Source organism: Emys orbicularis, chromosome 18 (genome assembly GCF_028017835.1).
Source record: "Emys orbicularis isolate rEmyOrb1 chromosome 18, rEmyOrb1.hap1, whole genome shotgun sequence".
Classification (NCBI taxonomy): Eukaryota; Metazoa; Chordata; order Testudines; family Emydidae; genus Emys; species Emys orbicularis.
The window spans coordinates 6,933,795-6,953,945 of record NC_088700.1 but is presented as its reverse complement, the minus strand read 5'-3'; the positions used below and the strand labels follow the sequence as shown (position 1 = coordinate 6,953,945).

Here is a 20,151-nt window from a genome sequence, read left to right as displayed (position 1 = left end):
TTAAGCTTGTTACTGAGAGGTAGATTTCTTGTGGGAACAATACTAAGCTAGAAAAGGGACCTGCTGCCCATGTGCCATAAATCCTTTGCTGAGAGAGTGAAGGTCCCTGTGTATGTGCAGTAGTGACAATATGCATAGCCCTAAGCCTATGGAACCATGCACATGCTTGGATAAATAGCCCACAGAGCCTCTGTGAATTTAAAGCCATCTCTGTCTGTGCACAGGACAGATCCAGCCATCAGTCTTAGCTTTTTCTTTTTGGTTCCTTTAAAAAAAAAAAAAAAAAAGCCCTCAAAACAAAACAGTGCACCTTAAGCCAGAGCCAGCTTTGTTGCTCAGCAACAGCAGAGCCGAGTTCTAGTCAAAGCTGTGACGTGTGCTTACTGGCTGGGTGGCCTGGGTCAAATCATGTCCTCTTTCCTCAGCTGTAAAGTGGGACCCAAGCTTCTTGCCTTACTAAGTGGTAATGAAGTGCTTTTAAACTAATCCATAAACTATCAATTTACCAAAGCAGTCTAGAAATCCATTAGAGTTGATAACTTTCTAAACCGTCATAGTCACTTTGCTCACTTACTAATCACACCCATTCATTTCAATGTCTTTATTTGTTTCCTTGACAAAGATACACACCACAATTGCCAGGACAAAGCTGTATGTTGTAAAACATACCGTGGGTTCAAAAAGCAGCTGCATTTTGTTAGTATTAACAGCACCACTTTGCCTGTTCTCTGCTCCAGGAGCATGCACAACTTCCACTCACATGAATGGATGTGTGTGTGTGTAGCTAGTAGCTGCCTCTGAACCTTCTGCTCAGTTTGATCACTTATGCATAGTCATTTAATGGCAGAACTAAACAAACAGTTTCACTATTTATGCCTAGAAAGGTCAGAAATGTGTATATAACTGGATATTACATCTCACCTGTCAAAGGTGATGGGTTCTTGTGTGCCTGAGAAACAGGTCACTAAACTCTGTTACTGGTGGTATTCTTATATGGATTTCTTCTTATGGGCGTTTAGTAAGAACCAATTACCTTCAAGACTAAGCTCTTTATACAAATCATTGTCTCTTTGCTGACAACATTTAATTCAGCTTAATCTTTCCTTGGGAAATAACAGTTATCAGGGTAAATGGCATTTCTGTTTGCAAGAAACCATTAGTTGCACTTAAGGTTCAACCTAACTTCAAGTGAGCTCTGTGTGGCCAAGTATCTACCACCCCACACCCTTTACAGAGAGGATCTGCCCGACAGCACAGCACTTGATGGAAAGCTGTAAGTATGTTATCCATGATATGTCTTAACGAGAACATGCAGCAATCTTGTTCAGATTATTGAAGGTATTTTACAATAGCAGCCAGTATTTACATTTTAAAATTAACAAAGTATAAACTCAGAACTTTGTCGGGGGGACAGATTGTTCTAGTGCCCTCCGTTCAACTTGATTACAGTTTTATATGTCCTCTGGACTAAGAAGCATCACATTAGCACCTTACTTTAGCAGTACTTGTAACAATCCTCCCCAAGTGACAATATTACTACTCACAGTCTACAAGATTGGAGGACAACTGACTTATGAAATGTAACTCCACCTAAATCTATTCCTTTAGTAAGGAGTACCACACATTTTGGGCTACAACCACCAATGCGCATACTTATGAAGAAAAAGTAACATGAACACACTTCCCTTGCAATACTGGATATTTAAAGCAAGTGGTAACTGTAAGATCTTGGCTAACTCATCAATATGTGTAGCCCTTTCACCTGTAGTGGTTTAGGTTTGCTTTGCCACACTGCTATTCAAGGTGCCAAGAGAAAGGCCTACACACACAGCCTTCTGTAGTAGGCAGAAGAATTTATTGATGGCCAAAGTGCTCATTCAGAGCTGGGACTGGTCTGTAAGCCTATATCAACATGAACACTTCACATTCTGAACACCTGAAGCCGTCTCAGCTACAAGAAAAGTTCCATATTTACATCATGTGCATGTAAATATTTTTTGCAGTGACATAATCCAAAGAACAATATGTATAAAAAAGGTAAGTCTCCTGTTCTAGACAGCATTTGCTGCTTTATCGAAAAAGTCGATACATCCTAGGTAGCCGCCCGTCCTTACTAGACAGTGCTGCTTGAATGTGTTCATACGTAGGTAATTCCGTCAAGTCACCCAGTGCAGCCACTGCTGGTTTGTTACGAAGCATTTTCGCAACCACCCTCTTGATGTCATTGGGTTTCACATTACCTGCAGACGATGACAACAAGAGCTATTTCAAATGCATTTTAAACAGAGTTCAAAGCTTTGCCCTGGAGGCTGAATATCATCATGATGCCGGATCTATACTTGGAATGCCTGCATTTTAATCCCAGCTCCGACAAACTGTGTGTCAGATTTCTCCTTCTGTTAAACAGAAGCACCCAGCTAGCTCGCAAACAGTTGTGAGGGTTACTTTGTGAGATGTTTTGAAGATATTAAGTCAATGTATTACAAGTACGCCCAGTTAAAGGGGGACAGTTCACAACTGCATTTCCCTCTGATTTTTTGTAACTACTAAATAATTGCCACAATTATTTTGAGATCAAAGAAAACCTTTTTTGGTAGTGCTTTGTGTCAGGCCAGTTCTGCTAGTCAGTTGCTCTGGTTTTGGTACACGAACCGGCCCATATCACTCATGCACTACGCCCCACTCAAGAGGGCCTTTCTCCATAATGACAGCAGCAAAGCTGAAATAAATTCAGCGGCAACATGCAGATGATAGAAGAGACAGGAATGGGGAGGAGGGGCTACTCCCAGGGTTGCCCATAAAAGCCTTATGAGGCTGGCTCTTAAATTAATTTAAAAATCAAATTGATGGTGTCTCTAAGCCTTGCTTAGTGTAAACACACCCTAGGGCTGCGGGGGCAACACGAGCACTTCCATTTGCACTGTCACCCTCCCTCCTAACACCCCATGAAGTGAGAAAGGTGGTATTCCTGTTCTACAGAGGGGGAAACAGAGGATCAGAAACATTAAGTGGCTTGGCCAGACACAGAGCAAGTCCATGCGAGCGCTGGGATGGCCTGGCTTTCCAGTCCACTAGACAATAAGGGCCTAATCTGAAGTCTTTCCATTGATTTCAATGGGCTTTGGCTCAGACTTCATCGCCTCACTGGTTACATTTGCGGTCCATATTTGAAATCCCGTCAGCAGAAAGGTGAGCTGGGCATTTGCCCCAATATCGACAAACAAATATCTAATCTCTAGAGTGACTGCTGCCATTGGGGGATTCCGTTGAAACTTCCCTGCCCCCCACTCTGGGGGTTAAGAGCCCATAGGAGCCCCACCGTGCTGAAGAGTTGGACCAGAACTGCAGAGATGGCACCCTACCAAAAGGTCCCGTTTTATCAAGTACAGGATTTAGGTGTTTATCCCACCTGAACTTGCGAGGTAGCTCCTGCACGAAGGCATCAGCAGAGTGCACCTACAGCCCAACACGGTCAGCGCAAAGTCCGTGGGGTTTACTCACCGATGAGAGAGCACAGCTCATGAGGGAGTTTTCTTGTGTTTGTTGCCAGCACTTGCCTTCCTACATCCTCAAAGATAACTGGCCGGGATTCTAGGTTCATCATAAGCATGGATTTCAACTGGGTCTTTGCTCGCTCCAATTCAACCTGTATGGCAACAGAAAATACAGCAGACTGCTTTAGACTGGTCTCAGGATTGGCAACTACTCTGCATGCTGTACACAGTCATCCTCCTCCAGGAATAACTGGGAGACATCAACATCACATTCTGCTGTCAGCGTAAATCTAGAGCTGGGGATGGCCTTTACAGCTGGAATGAGTCTGCAGAGGTGGGTTTAAGAGGAAAAGGAAGGTGCTTGGTAAGTTAACAGAGATGGTTCCAAAACGAAGTGGTGTGAAGTCAGGATTGGGCAAAGGGTCCCTTCTTCTACGTAGATATTTGCCATCCGTACACACACAAAATTGAGCTACAAACACCTGCCTCCTTGTGGAGATTCTCTTGTGATTACTAGATTATTAAAGACATGAAACACAGTCAGAAAATGTACATTCAAAAGCTTATGTATGAAATTCATCAGCCTAGCTAGGGCCCATCACCATGGTATTTCAGTACTGAGACTATGTGCATAAAACAGAGTTCGGGCAACTTACCTCTCCCACTGCTCCCGCCATTAAAATGAACTCTTTTGTAATTATTTCCACCATTTCTCGGACCTGTAAAAACAAGCGAGTCTTTGAAAGAAAAACAGAACAATGCCTGCTCATTCTCTCAAGTTGGGTTTAACAAAAAAACCACCAGTGATCAGCAGGGCGCGACTTTCCCCTTTCTCTTTTTGGAGTCTGAAAGATTCAAACCCCTCCCTCGTTGAACTGCACGAGTACAGGAAAATTGTAGTGGGGCACCACAGCAGCAATTCCCGTCAATGCGAATGGAACTTTGCCAGAAGGGGAGTGAGGCTGTGCAGAGCACCTGAGCCATTTGGGGACGATGTTTATAGCAGTGGGTCAGGAATACATAAACCCAATTCACCTTTATACATAGTCAGCTAAGTGGGAAAATAGGATTCCCTCTTCCAGAGTGGTAAACTTCCACAATGCCAATAATATTTTACAGTTAGAATTGGCCATTATGACCATGCAACCCCACTGCAAAATAACGTATCATACCCTCGAGGGGTGAATGATTTAAAGTTTGATGTGTTATATGCAACCGATAACCGCTTAATGATAATATGGAAAGAGCTACTCTATCTGAAATTAAATCAGTGACAGACTTACCTTTTATGAATTTATGACTTGGAATACAGAAGAGCCACGTACCTGTCGAGGATCTGCACTGGCATGAATACACAAGAGACCAGTATCTTCATAACTGTGATGGTAAGAGGTTGCATTATACATCCAGTGATGCCTGTAAGTACAAAAACATGCATCTGAGTGCTCTATAACTAACAAAAGACAATACACTCCCTGTTTCATCTTCAAGGTGAGGATTCCTAAATGCTGATGGGAATTCAAACTATCAGTCCAATCATTAGGAACAGGTCTCCGCTCCCCTGATTATTTTCTTCTGTGTATGTCTGCCCTCTACTCCCCTCCTCACTGTTTCTATAGTAGGAGGATACTGTGCAGGAACAGTTGCATCAACTGCTAATTTTCAAGATTCCCCCTGAGTTGAAGGCATGGGCCGGTGGAGGACAACAAGATTCCAGGGCACCCGTGTGATCAGTTGAACTACACCCACCTCCTCCCAAATAAGCCACATCTGCTTCTAAGAGCTGATTTTTAAAAATGGACACATTTAGGCTTTCAGATGAGGCCTTCTGTTCAGGGCCCATATCCATAGAAACGTCTTTTGGCAGCATTCCTTGAAAGAGGTAAACAAACCTGTTGAGTACATTAAGATACAGACGGGTGAACATGCCCTTGCCAGGTCCTCCGGCAGAAAAGGAGCCGCCACCTCCCATCATCATGTTTAATACAGCAAAGGGAATGAAGTCTTCCTCCTGAATCACAATAAGAGAGTCTGTCATCTCTACAGTGGAGATGCAGTGCAGGGTGTCTCAGTGCTCAAAGGTAAGTGGAAGAGGGAAAAAACCAGGAGAAAGGCCCCTGATGAACACAAGAAGCCATGCAAATATTGGTGCATATCTCCAAGCTCTAACTAGCGATACATGTGATAGCAAACTCCTGCAGTTGGGTGGCAAAACCATTCCCAGCCTCCCAACAGGCTACGGATGGAAAAAGCTCCCTTGCTACTTGCATGCATCTGTGCTCTCAGACACAAAATAGCTCCAACATTTGAACAATGACATGGTTGCTCAAGGTTTTGCTAGTTTAGGGTGTGCACAGCAATGAATTTTGGGACCGTACTTACCAAAAACGAACAGCTTTCTAACCCAATCATGATGTGGGTCAGCTCAGGGATTGGGGTCGGACCCAAACTCACATCCGACATGTCTTTTTCAAGCTGTGGGGAGAGAGAACAAATTAGGATTTAATTTCACCTTCAGAGTGTGGCCTAGTAAATTACAGAAATCAAACAGGTTGCCCAGCAGCAGCCACAATGGGTGCACACAGAGCTGTTGCACATTCATAAGCCTGTACTTATATCGGCACAGTAGGCAACTGCATGTACAAATGAGCACTGACGTAATTAACTGTTTTGTGGGTACAAATGCTGCTTATCGCGAGTTCAAGAGGTGCCGTTTTGAAAATGAAGACCTACCACTATGAATGAAATCAAGGGAGCTCAAATCTATTACTGTACTTTAAGAAGAAGTCGCATAACGCACTGATTAGTTCTTGCTTTTATTTTACCTTTATGATTCCTCCCGTGTACTGTGCGACTGATTTGTCAATTTGCTTGGGCTTGTCGCTTTTCCACACTGGATCTACACCAAGCAGATACTTCCTGGCACACTCCACCAACTGCTCATGCTCTATCCCAACTCCAGCCAACACCATCCTGTCAGGTGAATAGTAATTCTGCAGATATGAATGGAGCACTTTCCGATCCATTTTCTCTATGTTTTCCACGGGGCAGAACCTGTTGAGTCCCACGGTGTTCTCCCTGTAGGCTGCCTATTGGGAGGGTGAACATACAACCACCCTTAGTTTAGAACACACAATGCTCTGTTCTCCCTCAAAATTACGATGTGAGCCTTCCCTTGCCCCTTTACATCTAGGCTAATCTAGATGCAGTACGAGAGGGAACACATATTGAGCATCATTTCACTTATGCCTCCCCACTCCTCCCAAAGATAAGTTATAGCAGGAGAGGATTGGGTAACTGTCTAAGTGTCAGGTTTGAAACATCTAGACTACCTGGACTCGCAGGATCAACAAAGCCCTTCATTCTTTTGAGGAAGGTACAGTAAACTTAATGGACTCAATGTACATGACACTTTCAGAGGCTTTAAAAATCCAAGACCCTGTCTGCTCTACATGGATCTTAATGGTATCATGGCCCTTTTTGTAAGAGCAGGGGTTTGTCCAGTTTCTGTAGCCTATACTTCCAGGGACAGGATGCTGTTCCCATCCCGCCCCCAGCAGAGCCTGTGCCCAGACTTCAGTGGTACTAGATGAATAGCTTGGATCCTTGGGGAGAAAGAGTACTACAGAAATGTAAGTCATCATCCTGAAGGTGCAAACAGGAAAAACAATGGAATGCTGGAGACAGGAAGTTCTAAAAGAAGCATGAAGTGCAAGTATCAAGCACACTATACAAAGATTGCAGTGTGAATAAGCTTTGGTTTATGTTGGAACCTTAACTGCCCCTTTCTTGACTTTCTACCTCATGCAGAATATAGGATTTCAAAACGGAGTGTAAGCAAAATGCTCCCCCAATTCTATGTTAGCATAATAAAAGTGTGTTTATAGCCCAAATAAAAAGCACCAGTGAAATTAAGTAAAGGGTGAGAAATAAACTGCATCACGTAGTGCAGAGAGCAATGTGTGTGAGACAAATCCCACAGCAGTTTACCGCGTGTATCATCTCTGTTAGTAGAGGCTCTGGATCAGGTCTCATATTCAGATCTTCAAGCTCAAACTGCACAGCCATTCGAGTCATCTCAATTTCTTCATCTATAGTGAGAGAAAACAAAGGATATGAACCACTGTCCAAAGTATTGAATAGGTAATGAACTCCCTGGGTCCTGCACAGACAATGAGGAACACCGTGGGATGTTGGCTCCAGCAGAATCCTGGAGGTCAAGAAACAAAGAAGCTCAAATTAAGACGGGTGGGGGAAAGAATCCATCCATACTATTCAGTCTTAAGTAAAACACTGAGTATCAGAGGGTTAGCCGTGTTAGTCTGTATCCACAAAAACAACAAGGAGTCCGGTGGAACCTTAAAGACTAACAGATTTATTTATTCAGAAAAAGATCCTGGAGTCATCGTGGATAGTTCTCTGAAGACATCCACGCAGTGTGCAGCGGCGGTCAAAAAAGCAAACAGGATGTTAGGAATCATTAAAAAGGGGATACAGAATAAGACGGAGAGTATCTTATTGCCCTTATATAAATCAATGGAACACCCACATCCTGAATACTGCATACAGATGTGGTCGCCTCATCTCAAAAAAGATATACTGGCACTAGAAAAGGTTCAGAGAAGGGCAACTAAAATGATTAGGGGTTTGGAACAGGTTCCATATGAGGAGATATTAAAGAGGCTAGGACTTTTCAGCTTGGAAAAGAGGAGACTAAGGGGGGATATGATAGAGGTATATAAAATCATGAGTGATGTGGAGAAAGTAAATAAGGAAAACTTATTTACTTGTTCCCATAATACAAGAACTAGGGGCCACCAAATGAAATTAATGGGCAGCAGCTTTAAAACAAATAAAAGGAAGTTCTTCTTCACACAGTGCACAGTCAACTTGTGGAACTCCTTGCCTGAGGAGGTTGTGAAGGCTAGGACTATAACAGCGTTTAAAAGAGAACTAGATAAATTCATGGAGGTTAAGTCCATTAATGGCTATTAGCCAGGAAGGGTAAGGAATGGTGTCCCTAGACTCTGTTTGGCAGAGGGTGGAGATGAATGGCAGGAGAGAGATCACTTGATCATTACCTGTTCGGTTCACTCCCTCTGGGGCACCTGGCATTGGCCACTGTCAGTAGAGAGGCTACTGGGCTAGATGGACCTTTGGTCTGACCCAGTACAGCCGTTCTTATGTTCTTATTTGGACATAAGCTTTCATGGGTAAAAAACCCCACTTCTTCAGATACATGCAGATATAGGAAAGCAGCAATAGATTGGATCCATTTGCAGACTAGGGCTATGTTATTCTCTGTCCATCTCCTCAGATGGAAGCAAACAGTCTAAAACAAACCCCATTGCTAGAAGGAAGTGGAAATGACTGACCTGTCTAAGCATATTAACGTTCATAATAAAAACATTCTATAACAATCTAATGTTTGATCTGTTACTTCAATACTCAAAAGTCTTTAAATCAGTAGGACGTAATGAACGATAGTACTGAAATAATTTTGTCATGTAATGTCTAGGTATCCTTTCCTGAAACAGAGACTCAGATTCTCGCACCTGATAACCTGGGCTGTAGTACTACATCAGCCAGTAGATTGACCACAGAGTCTAGGCCTTTGGCATCAGCAGAAACAGCATACATCGTGGTATCCCTGCAATACAAACAGATATTTTGCATTCAGTTTTCAAGTGGAATATATGAACTCCTGGTAATATTTGCCCAGTACTTTGAAATAGTAAAGCGCTAAAATTCCTTCTCATTTTATGTTCACACTAGCATCCTTATTTGCAATTTGCCACAAAGAGATTACTCTTGCTATTCAAAAACAAAGTCATTGTTGTGATGGAACAGAAAATCAAGTTCAGTTATGCTGCGTCGCTGTCAGCAATCATGACAACTATTCATGCGTGAGGAAATACAGAGTAAGATGTGTACCTTGATGCCTGACAATCACAAATACCCCCGTGCTTTTCCAAGGTCAGAAGAATTTCATCTTTGCTGCCAAACTGGGCTGTGGACTAACCAAAGAAAAACAAAAACCAACAAAAAGTGTTAAGGCTTATGAAATGTGTGTCTATTTACCATTTGTTAGTGTGACCTAATACACTGAAGCACTTTTCTTTTTTTCCCCACTTGAAGCAAATATATGCATAGAACTTGAGCTGGATTCCTTTAAGTCAGTAAGAATCTTGGGTGCTCAAGGAAAGCAGACTTGGGCCTGCTGAGAATAATTACAGCCATACTAATAACCGAGTTTAGGTTTTTTGTAAGTATTTAACACAGAGGCTTTAGGAACCTTATCGTCACAAACAATACTTACAGAGAAAGCCAACTTTTCCAAAAAGTGTGAAATGCCGCTAAGGTATTTTGCTTCATGTCTTGATCCTGAATTTATAAGAACTTATATTAAAAAAAAAAAAAAAAAAAAAAAGTTAATATTTATTTTAACCCCATTGCCTATTCACTGATTTTACAAGCATGAGAATGCATATGACTAGCAAAGACCATCTCAATTTAAAACATAATTTCAATGCATTAGATTATTTCTAAGTAAATATTTCACTACCATATCGCTAAAGACTTCTCTTCACTGCAAAGTTAATTTGAGTTATAATTCAAGTCTTGCTCCCGTCCACACTCAAAACCCCTTGACTCAAGTGAGGTGCTTTTAACTCACGTTGGCTGGCCCACCGGGGTATAGGCTAAAGCTCAAGTTAATGCAACTCATCGGCTGCTAACTCAGCCACTTAGTATAACTCCAGTGTTATTTTGCAGTTTGGCTGCTCTCGTTTGAGCTGGGCTAACTCAAGAGGAATAACTCGAGCATAGATAATTCAGGTTAACTGTGCAGTGAAGACAAGCCATTAGGTATGTCTGTTTCACGTTGGTACCTAAATACCAAATCTGCTCCCAATTAAGTCAATGGGAATTTGGCCACTGGTGCCAAAGCAGGATGTGGTCCTCTATATATGGTAGATCCAAATGCAATGATTCCTAAATTACAAAGCCAGAAGGGACCATTGTGATCATTGAGTCTGGCCTGTATAACACCAGTCATAGAACTTCCCCTGAGCAGTGAGACTTGCCTGCTTGAAGTCATTCAGTACTTACTCCCTACAGTACAGAACTGTCCAAATTTGTTTTGTGATGCAATCCGCAGTCCATTCTCTAGTGTTGTAACTTTGGTTTCAAATTTCTCCTGTCCGTCAACTGTTGCGAAGACAGGCTTAGGCACTCCAGGCAGAGGAGAAGTGAGAGGGACGTTGGGGCAGCCACCACCACTGCTGTATTTTCTGTAAGCTGCCAAGCCAAACCTAGACCAATCATAGACATTTGTATAAAAACACTAATCACAGTGCACCAGACCTCAGTTCATCAAACAGGCTTTTAGTAACGATTGAGAGTGGATGCTTTGACTGTGAGGATTATAGCACTTCCCTACTTTGCTAGGGTGGTGAGAAGATAAAAATCCCCTCAGATACTACAGTGCTGGGGGCCACATAAGTACTTAAGTAGATACATGGAATCAACTGGCCCTGACCTCACTAGTGACAGTCATACTGCCAGAAGGTTGCTGAGGTGTCCAATTCTGTCCATCGAGGGCTGTTCAGCGTTCAGCAAACTATGAAGGAGGCTAAAATGTTCCCACAATCGTGGGGTTGAGCGAATGGGTTTCTAGGCAAAGGAAAGCCCTGCATGATGCCCCAAGGGAAGGAGGCTGGGTAGGTGAGACAGATAGATGTGCTTTCATTGACACCCCCTTATTTATGGGCAGGTCGGGATCTGGTCAGTGGAAACTCTATTCAGAGCTCAGCAACAGTAATCGGAGGGTGTGAGGCCCCAGGACATGTGGGGGGGATCTTGTGAGGTCACTTGCCGAGGAGCAGCGTCCTGAAGGTGACATCCCTGACCTAGCTCTTGGGGGCACTGTCAGAGGAGAGCCTGGGGGTGGCACCTGGGTTCTTAGAAAGGTGATGATGAAGCGATTAGGATTCACTGATGAGTGTGTGGGGAGTCTTAGGGGGTGTCTGGCAGGGGGCACTGGGGAAGACCAGATTCTTGAGTCTCTGGCAGGAGGAAGAGCTCAGGGGGCGCCAGGGCCTTGGGGCCCCTGTCAGAGGAGAGGCTGGGCGGACTCTCTGGGAGAAGGGTTAGGGATCACTGATGGGGGGAAGGTGAAGGGTCACGGGGGACTCCAACGGGGGGGAGAAGGGTGAGGGGCCACGGGCAGCTCTATTAAACTACTGTCCAGGTGGGGGAGGAGGCTGCGCTCACCTGCGAACCGGGCCCCACGCGCCACCCCGAAACCGCACCATGTTCGCCGCCATCTTATGTCCGGGGAGCCCCGGCTTCCGCCCGGCTGCCCGGCACGGAAACCACGTGCGTCGCCCGGGGCGGAGCTAAACGCGTTCGATGGCGGCGTTTGCTGGTTGGCCAATGCCGGCGAGGGGTGGGGCTGAGTGTCCGGAGGCGGGTTCTCAGTGGTTAGCGCTGAGGCGGGAATAACCTGCGGTGGGTGCTGGTTGGTCAGTCCCAGGAAGGGCGGGCCCAGGCGGGGAATAGCCCCGCCTCCCACCCCGATGGGAACCGACGGGCCGGCCTGGGGCCTCTAGCCGTTGCTGAGGGGAGGCGGGGGGGCCATGGCGGGTCACAGCCGCTCCCCGGCCGGCGCCCCCCGCTCCCCTTCCTCGAACCCCCACCTCTGGGGTGGTGAGAACCGGGAGGGGGCGGGCATGGGAGGGGGGTGTCCCCGAGTCCGCCCCGCCCGGCTGACGCGTCCCCTCTCTCCCCGCAGGCGAGGAGCCCGGCGAGGCCAACCCTTTCTCCTTCAGGGAGTTCGTGCGAAGCCAGGGCCGGGGCGCGGCCCCGCGCGGCGCCAGCCCCAAGGTACTGGGGGGGGCGGGTGGGGGGGTGACTGGCGCGCGATCCCACCCCCGCCCCCCCGTGGTCCCCACCTGCGTCCTCTCTCCCTGCAGGCCGCCGCCGCGCCGCCGCCGCCCCCTTTGCGCGAGGCGTCGGGGCTGAGCCTGCAGCTCCACGAGCCGTTTTTCCCGGACCCCAGCGCGGGCGACACGCGGCTGGACGAGGAGGATGCGGAGTGGAGCGGGTGTTACCAGCCCGCCGCCGTGGAACAAGCCCACTTGGCCGGACCTGGGAGCGCCTCGCCGGGGCCCAGCGCCTTGGAGTCCTTCTACTGCGACTGGTCGGGGCTGGAGGACTCCGCTCCGTGGCAGCTGGACGAGAGTGACCCCCTGGGCTACGCAGACCAGAGCCTGGCGTCCGGGGGGGAAGCTGGAGAGGGGCCTTATCACCCGCTGCAGCCGGCCTGCCGAGAAGTAAGCGGCTGAGCTCGTCTCTGATAGAGCTTGTAGAGCCCTAGAGCATCCCAGCTTCCACTGCCCCTCTGAGTCCTTTTCCAGGCCTGAAGAGCTCTGTAAGCTCAACAGCTTCTCGCTCACCAACAGAAGTTATTCCCTCCCCCACCTTGGCTTTCTAGTAGATTGTCCTGGTAGTTTGTGAAGTGCTGGAGCTTAACTTTGCACCTCGGCATGTTACAGAAAAGTTAGTTTAGGTCACCCTAAAGGGCCTTTAAAATGTATCTGCATTTTCACTGGAGTCTGTGAATGGTATTAAGGCAACTTGGCTTCAGAGTTGGAGGACTATGAAATGAAACCCCTTGAAATAGTTCTAAACTCTTCTATATAGCAGAAGTTAAAACTAATGATGATGTGTGGCACAGCACAAAGGTTTCTATAGGCACTCGGGGTGAGCTATAAAATCCCCTCATCGCTCTCCATATATTCATGGCAATAAAATCTTTATCCAGGCACACACTTGTCTCACTTAATCTCTCCATGCCTCATGTTTTTCCTCTCAAATGGAGAAGATTATTATTTTGGTTTTGTTTGAGAGGCTATATTCTTAAATATTTGTTAGTGAATTTAGTTCATGGAAATTGCCAAGATTTTTCCAGCTCCAGAAGTGAGACTTGGAAGGTTTCATCCAGGCTGGTTTTTGCATGTTAAAAAGATCAGTATGATCACCAGACCATACATTCCTGATTTCTAATGAGTATTTTTCTGCAGCTACAAGAAGAAAATGCCAGACTAAGAAGCAAGATTAACCAGCTTCACTTCTTCTCTGAAACTCAGACAGACAAGTATGTATACTACAGCAGAAAAGAAATCATGAACTTGATAAATGAAGATGAAATGCTGATATCTTTATACATCGTAACTGAATGAAACAAGATTTGTGACCGTTTATGCCAGTGGTCACCAACTGGTTGATCGTGATCGATTGGTCAATCCTATAGGATCTCCCAGTCGATCGCAATCTCTGGTGGTGCAGCAGGGCTGCAGCTAAGGCAGGCTCCCTGCCTGCCCCGACCCCGTAGCTCCCATTGGCTGGGAATGGGGAGTTGTGGCCAATAAGAGCTGCAGGGGCGGTGCTTGCAGAGAGGGGCAGTGCATGGAGCCATGTGCCCCCCCCACTTTCCCCCAGGGGCCGCAGGGGCATGTTGGCCCCTTCTGGGAGCGGTGTGGGGCCGGAGTAGGCAGGGAGCCTGCCTTAGCAGCAGCCACACTACGCCACGAACTGGGAGCCGTGGAGGTAAGTGCTGCCCAGCGGGAGGCTGCCCCCCAGCCCTGAGCCACCTCCCGGAGCCTGCATCCCATACCCCCTCCTGCACCTGGAACCCCCTCCAGCCCTGAGCCCCCTCCCAGAGCCTACACCCGGAACCCCTTCCTGCACCCCCAGCCCTGAGCCCCCTCCCAGAGCCTGCACCCAGAACCCCCTCCTGAACCCCAACCCCCCCTTCCCCAGCCCAGAGAGAGTGAGGGTATGGGAGAGTGAGCAATGGGGGAGGGGGGATAGAGTGAGCAGGGCGGGGCTTTGGGGAAGGGGTGTGGTAGAGATCCTGGGTTGCCCTTAAATTCAAAAAGTGATCTTGGGTGTAAAAAGGTTGGAGACTACCGATTTATCCTATTGTATGACAATTTCACTACAGGGTTATTTCAGCTGAGAAACTTTGGCTTCTAAGAAATCATTTGGATTTCCTTTTAGAAAGAAATCAGGGAAAGTAGGTAGAATGTTTGTCTGATTTGGTGTCTTGTTTTTTAATAATAATTGGAGCCAAATCCTGTCCTCTTTTATAACCTGTTCAACTCAGTTTGTCAATGAGGGCAAACTTGCCTATTGGAACACTTCAGACCTTCAAAGTGATGTATTAATAATCCTTACTTTGCTCCTGTGAGGCAAATAAGTATTTTCATTTTACCAATAGGGAAATTGATGGTGGGGAGGTTAGGTGAATTTCCCCAGGACACATGTGAGTCAGTGACAGAGCTGTGATTAGAACTCAGGAATTCCTCTGTCCACTGCACCATGCTGCTTCACATACTGAGGCAATTCACACTTTCCTAAAAATGGACTGTTACACCACCACCGACCACACCTCAGAATGGCTTGAAAAACAACATAATATAGACTGACAGTGAATGGATGTGTTGTGCAGAGATTCAGCTGTATAATTATCCTTAATGCTAATGGATGTTGAACAAATGAATCCCCTGAGGCCCAACCTAATTCTGTGGGTGGAGTTTCTATAGTGCATTAGAATGAACATTTTTGTCATACTGAAGCCTCTATCTAGGATGTTCTAAAAATATTTATAATAGAATCTTCTTGCCTGCAACACTTTGTACTCTCTCCCACTGAATGCAAATAAAAATGCCTACTTTGTTCTCTTTTTAACAAGGGTAAAGACACTTGAAAAAAAACTAGAAGAGAACAAGATTAAAGAGCAAAAAGAGGCCCAGGATCTAGAAGCAATGGTGCAGCATGTAGAACAGAATCTCCAGTTGATGACTGTAAATATTTCTTTATGTTCTTATAGTACAGAACCATGATCAGGGCTGCCCTGTGGGTTTTTGTTTTCCTCCTCAAACACTGGAGGAAGCATAAGCAATGCAGGCGGGAGGATGGTTCAGTAATGGTAACATTCTCTTTTCAACTCTGACACTTTGGTTCAACTTTTTCCCTTACATTATTCAGGAGACAAGTTCTCTATCACTTTTCATAGTATCAAGTGTCTATTACTGACAGCACTTCTGAAGCAAGGGCTGCTAACATGAAAAGGAGCTGAGTTCCACTCCAAAAGTACCTCAGTTATACAGGAGTCAGGGCTTTGCATGATTGATTAAAGAGTCTTAATCACTTATATTCAGCTGTTTCTGTGTAGCTTTCTGGAAACACCCAACTTACACATAATTTACAAATATTTACATTTAGGCATTGCCTGCAAGAAAATTGGTAATTAAGTCATCTGTTTGTTTATAGTGAGTAAATTCTTTCCTTACTCAGAAGAAAGCGATATATTGCAGCCTTGATCACTTGATTGGTATGTTATATCCCTTCCCTATCTTTAGCATGTTATTTTAGTCTCTTTGAGGTAAGACTTATACATTCCTCTGTATTAGGAAAATGCATAGTGCATTCTAGGCACTACCACAGTATAAATAATCTTGGTATCTTGTATTCCAGAAACGGGCTGTGAAAGCAGAAAATAATGTTATAAAACTGAAACAGGAAAATGCACTACTTCAGGTATGAATCTGTCCTCTCCTTTTTAAGGTTCTCTTACTGTATGAACTTCACGTGAACATATCTTGATATTAAATAGAGTTTATTCCAGTGCTACTGGAAAAGTATTCACCTGTGGGTGAATCTTTTATAAAATGTCCTTGTGTTCTGATTGAATGTATATTAAGTCAATGTAAACCAAAAATTTCACAACTCCAAAGTTTAGAACTTATGCGCCATGGGACCAGTAACTATTATGAGGTTTCTTATCCCACAGAATCTGGGATTTCTCACTTTCCATTGGCATAAACACTGACTTTTAGCCATGGTATGTTACGTGATAGACATTAAAATCGCATTATTCTGATTAACCTCTTCCTCATCCCCAATGCACTCTCTAAATTTGAAGTGATTTTAGTGCCTTCTATTTTACACTGCTAAGAGAAGACAGTAACGCCAACACCACCTGGAAGTCCAGCTTTCTGATATCAAATATTAACTTCTAAATGAGTTGGAAAATCCACTACTTTAATATCAGAATTAAAATTGAGTAAGGGAAGCAGAAGCAAGATGATTTTCAGAATGAAGCAGATTTCGGGACTGATAACTAGCAACCTGCCAGGGTTAGAAGCATTTGGTGGGACTAGTACAAATGCTTTCAAGTCTGGTAAAGGCTTCCAAGATTTAATCCTGGATCAGAGATCACATGAAGAATTTTGATCCCTGTAAGTGGAGACCATGATCTTGCAGATGGCACACATTCCTAATGGAGAGAGCCCTAAGTTAGCCCCCAAAAAGCAGCATTCAAGTACTCATAGGAATTGTTTTCTCATGCCATCTTATATAAATAAATGTGCATCTGCTCCAGGAAAATTGCTTATAATAAACTAAACTCTTCCTAAGGTTCAGCTGAAAAATTACAAGACAGAGAATGAAGCCTTGAAGACTGGCCAGTCTGCTAGTTTGGCTGTAGTGAAACAAAATGCAGATATTGCCTTGCAGAATCTTCTGAGAGTAATTACAAATTCACGCTCTTCAATAAAGTAAGTTCAGCTTTATAAAGAGAACTGTAAAATAAAGAACTTGTCCTAACAGGAGTCTATAGACTAAATGAAAATTAGTACTGGAGGCTCTTCCGTTGACATTCATGAGATCATGATTTCACCTTTTGTTTACATTTTGAATTTCAGTTTCACATAGGTGGAGGTGCAAATACTGTTCAGTTTCACTTTCTAGTTCACCTACAGTAGCTCAGTGTTATGTTTGTGCACACACTGCAGGAAAATAATTACACAATTCAGATTTTTCACTAACTGTTCAAAATTAAGTCCATTTTCTGTGTAATATTAAGCTTTTGTACAACTAGGGTTTTTAATGATGTAAATGTTAATCCTAAACTACCTAAATCTTTTTTTTTTTTTTTACAGTGAATTTTGCAATTCAAGTGAACTGTTTTTTCTTAGCAACTGAAGTTGCATAAATGTTCTCTGATATAAATAAGTTTGAAATGCCCTGTTTATTGTTCTTTGTCTCTGCATATCGACCCCTCTTCTGGTAACGTTTCTTGTTACTTGTAATCTGCCCTATCCTGTTCAGTATTTTGTTTTTTAAATTCCAGGCAATTGGTCTCTGGAGCAGAATCATTGCAGGTTGTTGCCGAACTCCTTAAATCGATAGACAGAATTTCTGAAATTTCAGATGATGGACCATGAAAAAACCACTAAAGGAACTCTACCCCAAGAGTTCTGTTTACATATAGAAATCACTATTTAAAGATTGTTTGCTTTAATATTTAAAAAATGCTGTCTTAAAATATGCAACCTTTACCCTTACTGTTTTTATTGTGGGAGAACAGTTATGCACTGGTGCAGTATTACCCTTCCTTCCATTGTACCAACAGTGGCTCTCCAGAACCTGATCCAGCAAAGCACGTACTTTAAGTGCTTTGCTGGATTGGGACCTCAAGACCCAGCCGTCACACTTTTTGTGCATTGCAGTCTCCCATTAAAATGAAGTGGAGCACTGGACTCAAAACATTGTGCTCCCTGCCTTTTTTCCTCATTCCCTCTAGTAGTGCTGTGTCAAAGTATTTTATAAATGCTGGGAGCAAATAAATCTTTTCTGTGTGGTTTTTCTTTTTCTTTTTTTTTTTTTACTGCCATGAGGGGTGAGGTAGGGGGAAATATTTTGAACTCTTGTATAATTAAATATGAAAATGAGACTATACCATACATAATGCTTTAACCAGTTTACTTCCTAAATATATTTAAAAATGCTTTTTAATTGTATTAGGTTTTGTAACAATACTTTTTTCAAAAAAAAAAGAAAAATTAAATACTACTGCCTTTAGTTGGTGATTCTTGGTGGTTTAAACAAAATGGTGTTCAGAAAAAAAAAAGGGGGTTCTTTTTAAAAGTGGGGGGGAAAGTAATTTGGTAGAGGTGAGGCAGCTGCTTTTGTGCACTGGACTACTTTCATAGACTTTAAGGTCAGAAGGGACCATTATGATCTTCTAGTCTGAGCTCCTACACAACACAGGCCACAGAATCTCACTCACCCACCCCTGTAACAAACCCCTGACCTATGTCTGAGCTATTGAAGTCCTCAAATCGTGGTTTAAAGACTTCAAGGTGCAGAGAATCCTCCAGCAAGTGACCTGTGCCCCAAACTGCAGAGGAAGGCAAAAAAAACCAGGGCCTCTGCCAATCTGCCCTGGAGGAAAATTCCTTCCTGACCCCAAATAGGGCGATCAGCTAAACCCTGAGCATGTGGGCAAGACTCACCAGCCAGATACCTAGGGTGAGATCTGAGTTACTATGGAGAATTCTTTCCTATCTAGTGTCCCATCACAGGCCATTGGGCATATTTATCGCTAATAGTCAAAGATTAATTAATTGCCAAAATTAGGCTATCCCCTCATACCATCCCTTCCATAAATTTATCAAGCTTAGTCTTGAAGTCAGATATGTCTTTTGCCTCCACTGTTCCCCTTGGAAGGCTATTCCAGAACTTCACTCCTCTGATGGTTAGAAACCTTTGTCTAATTTCAAGTCTAAACTTCCTGAGGGCCAGTTTATATCAGAATAAGTCCAGAACTTTGATCTCTACTACCACAATAGTGTATTCTGTCTAATACAGGAATTGTTGTAATGTGTATAAATACACCAGTAAACTCACATTTGAGCAGCAGTGAATACTATAATTACAAAAACCAAGGAAGACTCTCCATATACCAACTTCAGGTGTGACTGAAATAATGGAGCTAACATTTCTTTGTGCAAAACAAGTGCCAATGATGTAATAGTGACTGGAAAAATGGAGAAGTTAATATAGGCACAGCATGAGAAGAAATTAGCGTTTGGGGATTAGTAGTACTGCAAATTTGAGTATTTATTGCCAATGTTACTCTGGCAGGTGCAGGGAAGTGTGGGAAATGTGTATACTAGCTGCAGTGCCCTTCCTCAGTTCTCCGTTAACACTGACGTGGGTGTAAGTGGCATACACACAGGGTAGCTGTGGAGAGACAGCAGCGAGATCAGGTCAGCAAACTCCTTCAGGGGCATCCCAGGTGGCTGCTTTCCTTTATTTACATAAACCAGTTGTCTGCCGGGGAGCGGTAGGCCCCGCCTTACGGCCAGACAAATGAAATCACAGCAGGACTAGCAGCCTCCTGGGAGCAGCAAGCGCCTGCCCGGTCATATGAGCCCTGGGGTCCAGTTCTGGCTGTGCGGCCGGTTACCATGTGTGGGGTGAGGCAGCCACCTCCATCCCCTGCCTTCGCTATGTAACGGGGCGGGGTGAGGAAGGCGGCCGAGAAAAGCGTGACCGCTCCAGAGCCGCTGGCCAGGTGCCCTCTGCTCTGGCTGCAGGGGCGGCCGGCCGGCCGGCCTAGCCCCTGCTGTTCCGCCCCCCAGGGTGCCTCGTGCCGCCTCCCTAGACACCCTGCACCCGCGGGAGCCCTGGGCCGCCCTAGACCGGAAGGAGGCTGGGGCTAGAGGAAACGTGCTGGGCCACCGCCGCCTCTCTTGGCCCCGCCGTGACCGCCTCAGCCCCGTCACGTGGCGGAATTCAGCCA

The 20,151-nt window shown here is 44.8% G+C and overlaps 2 protein-coding genes across 2 annotated transcripts; one reads left to right on the top strand and one right to left on the bottom strand.

The window, feature by feature from the left end:
• Positions 1-1,573: 1,573 nt before the first annotated feature.
• Positions 1,574-11,837, bottom strand: PMPCA (peptidase, mitochondrial processing subunit alpha). Its single transcript, XM_065418760.1, has 13 exons — positions 11,769-11,837; positions 10,605-10,807; positions 9,814-9,893; positions 9,429-9,511; positions 9,050-9,144; positions 7,485-7,585; positions 6,320-6,583; positions 5,877-5,969; positions 5,387-5,505; positions 4,820-4,910; positions 4,151-4,213; positions 3,502-3,646; positions 1,574-2,240 (listed from the first exon to the last, which is right to left on the bottom strand). The coding sequence occupies exons 1-13, from the start codon at positions 11,819-11,821 to the stop codon at positions 2,071-2,073; spliced, it is 1,560 nt and encodes a 519-aa protein (XP_065274832.1). The 5' UTR covers positions 11,822-11,837; the 3' UTR covers positions 1,574-2,070.
• Positions 11,838-12,133: 296 nt separating this feature from the next.
• ENTR1 (endosome associated trafficking regulator 1) lies at positions 12,134-18,424 on the top strand. The gene is made up of 8 exons (XM_065418783.1): positions 12,134-12,203; positions 12,289-12,380; positions 12,470-12,829; positions 13,580-13,653; positions 15,253-15,364; positions 16,038-16,100; positions 16,980-17,119; positions 17,695-18,424. The coding sequence occupies exons 1-8, from the start codon at positions 12,134-12,136 to the stop codon at positions 17,786-17,788; spliced, it is 1,005 nt and encodes a 334-aa protein (XP_065274855.1). The 3' UTR covers positions 17,789-18,424.
• The last annotated feature ends 1,727 nt before the right edge of the window (positions 18,425-20,151 follow it).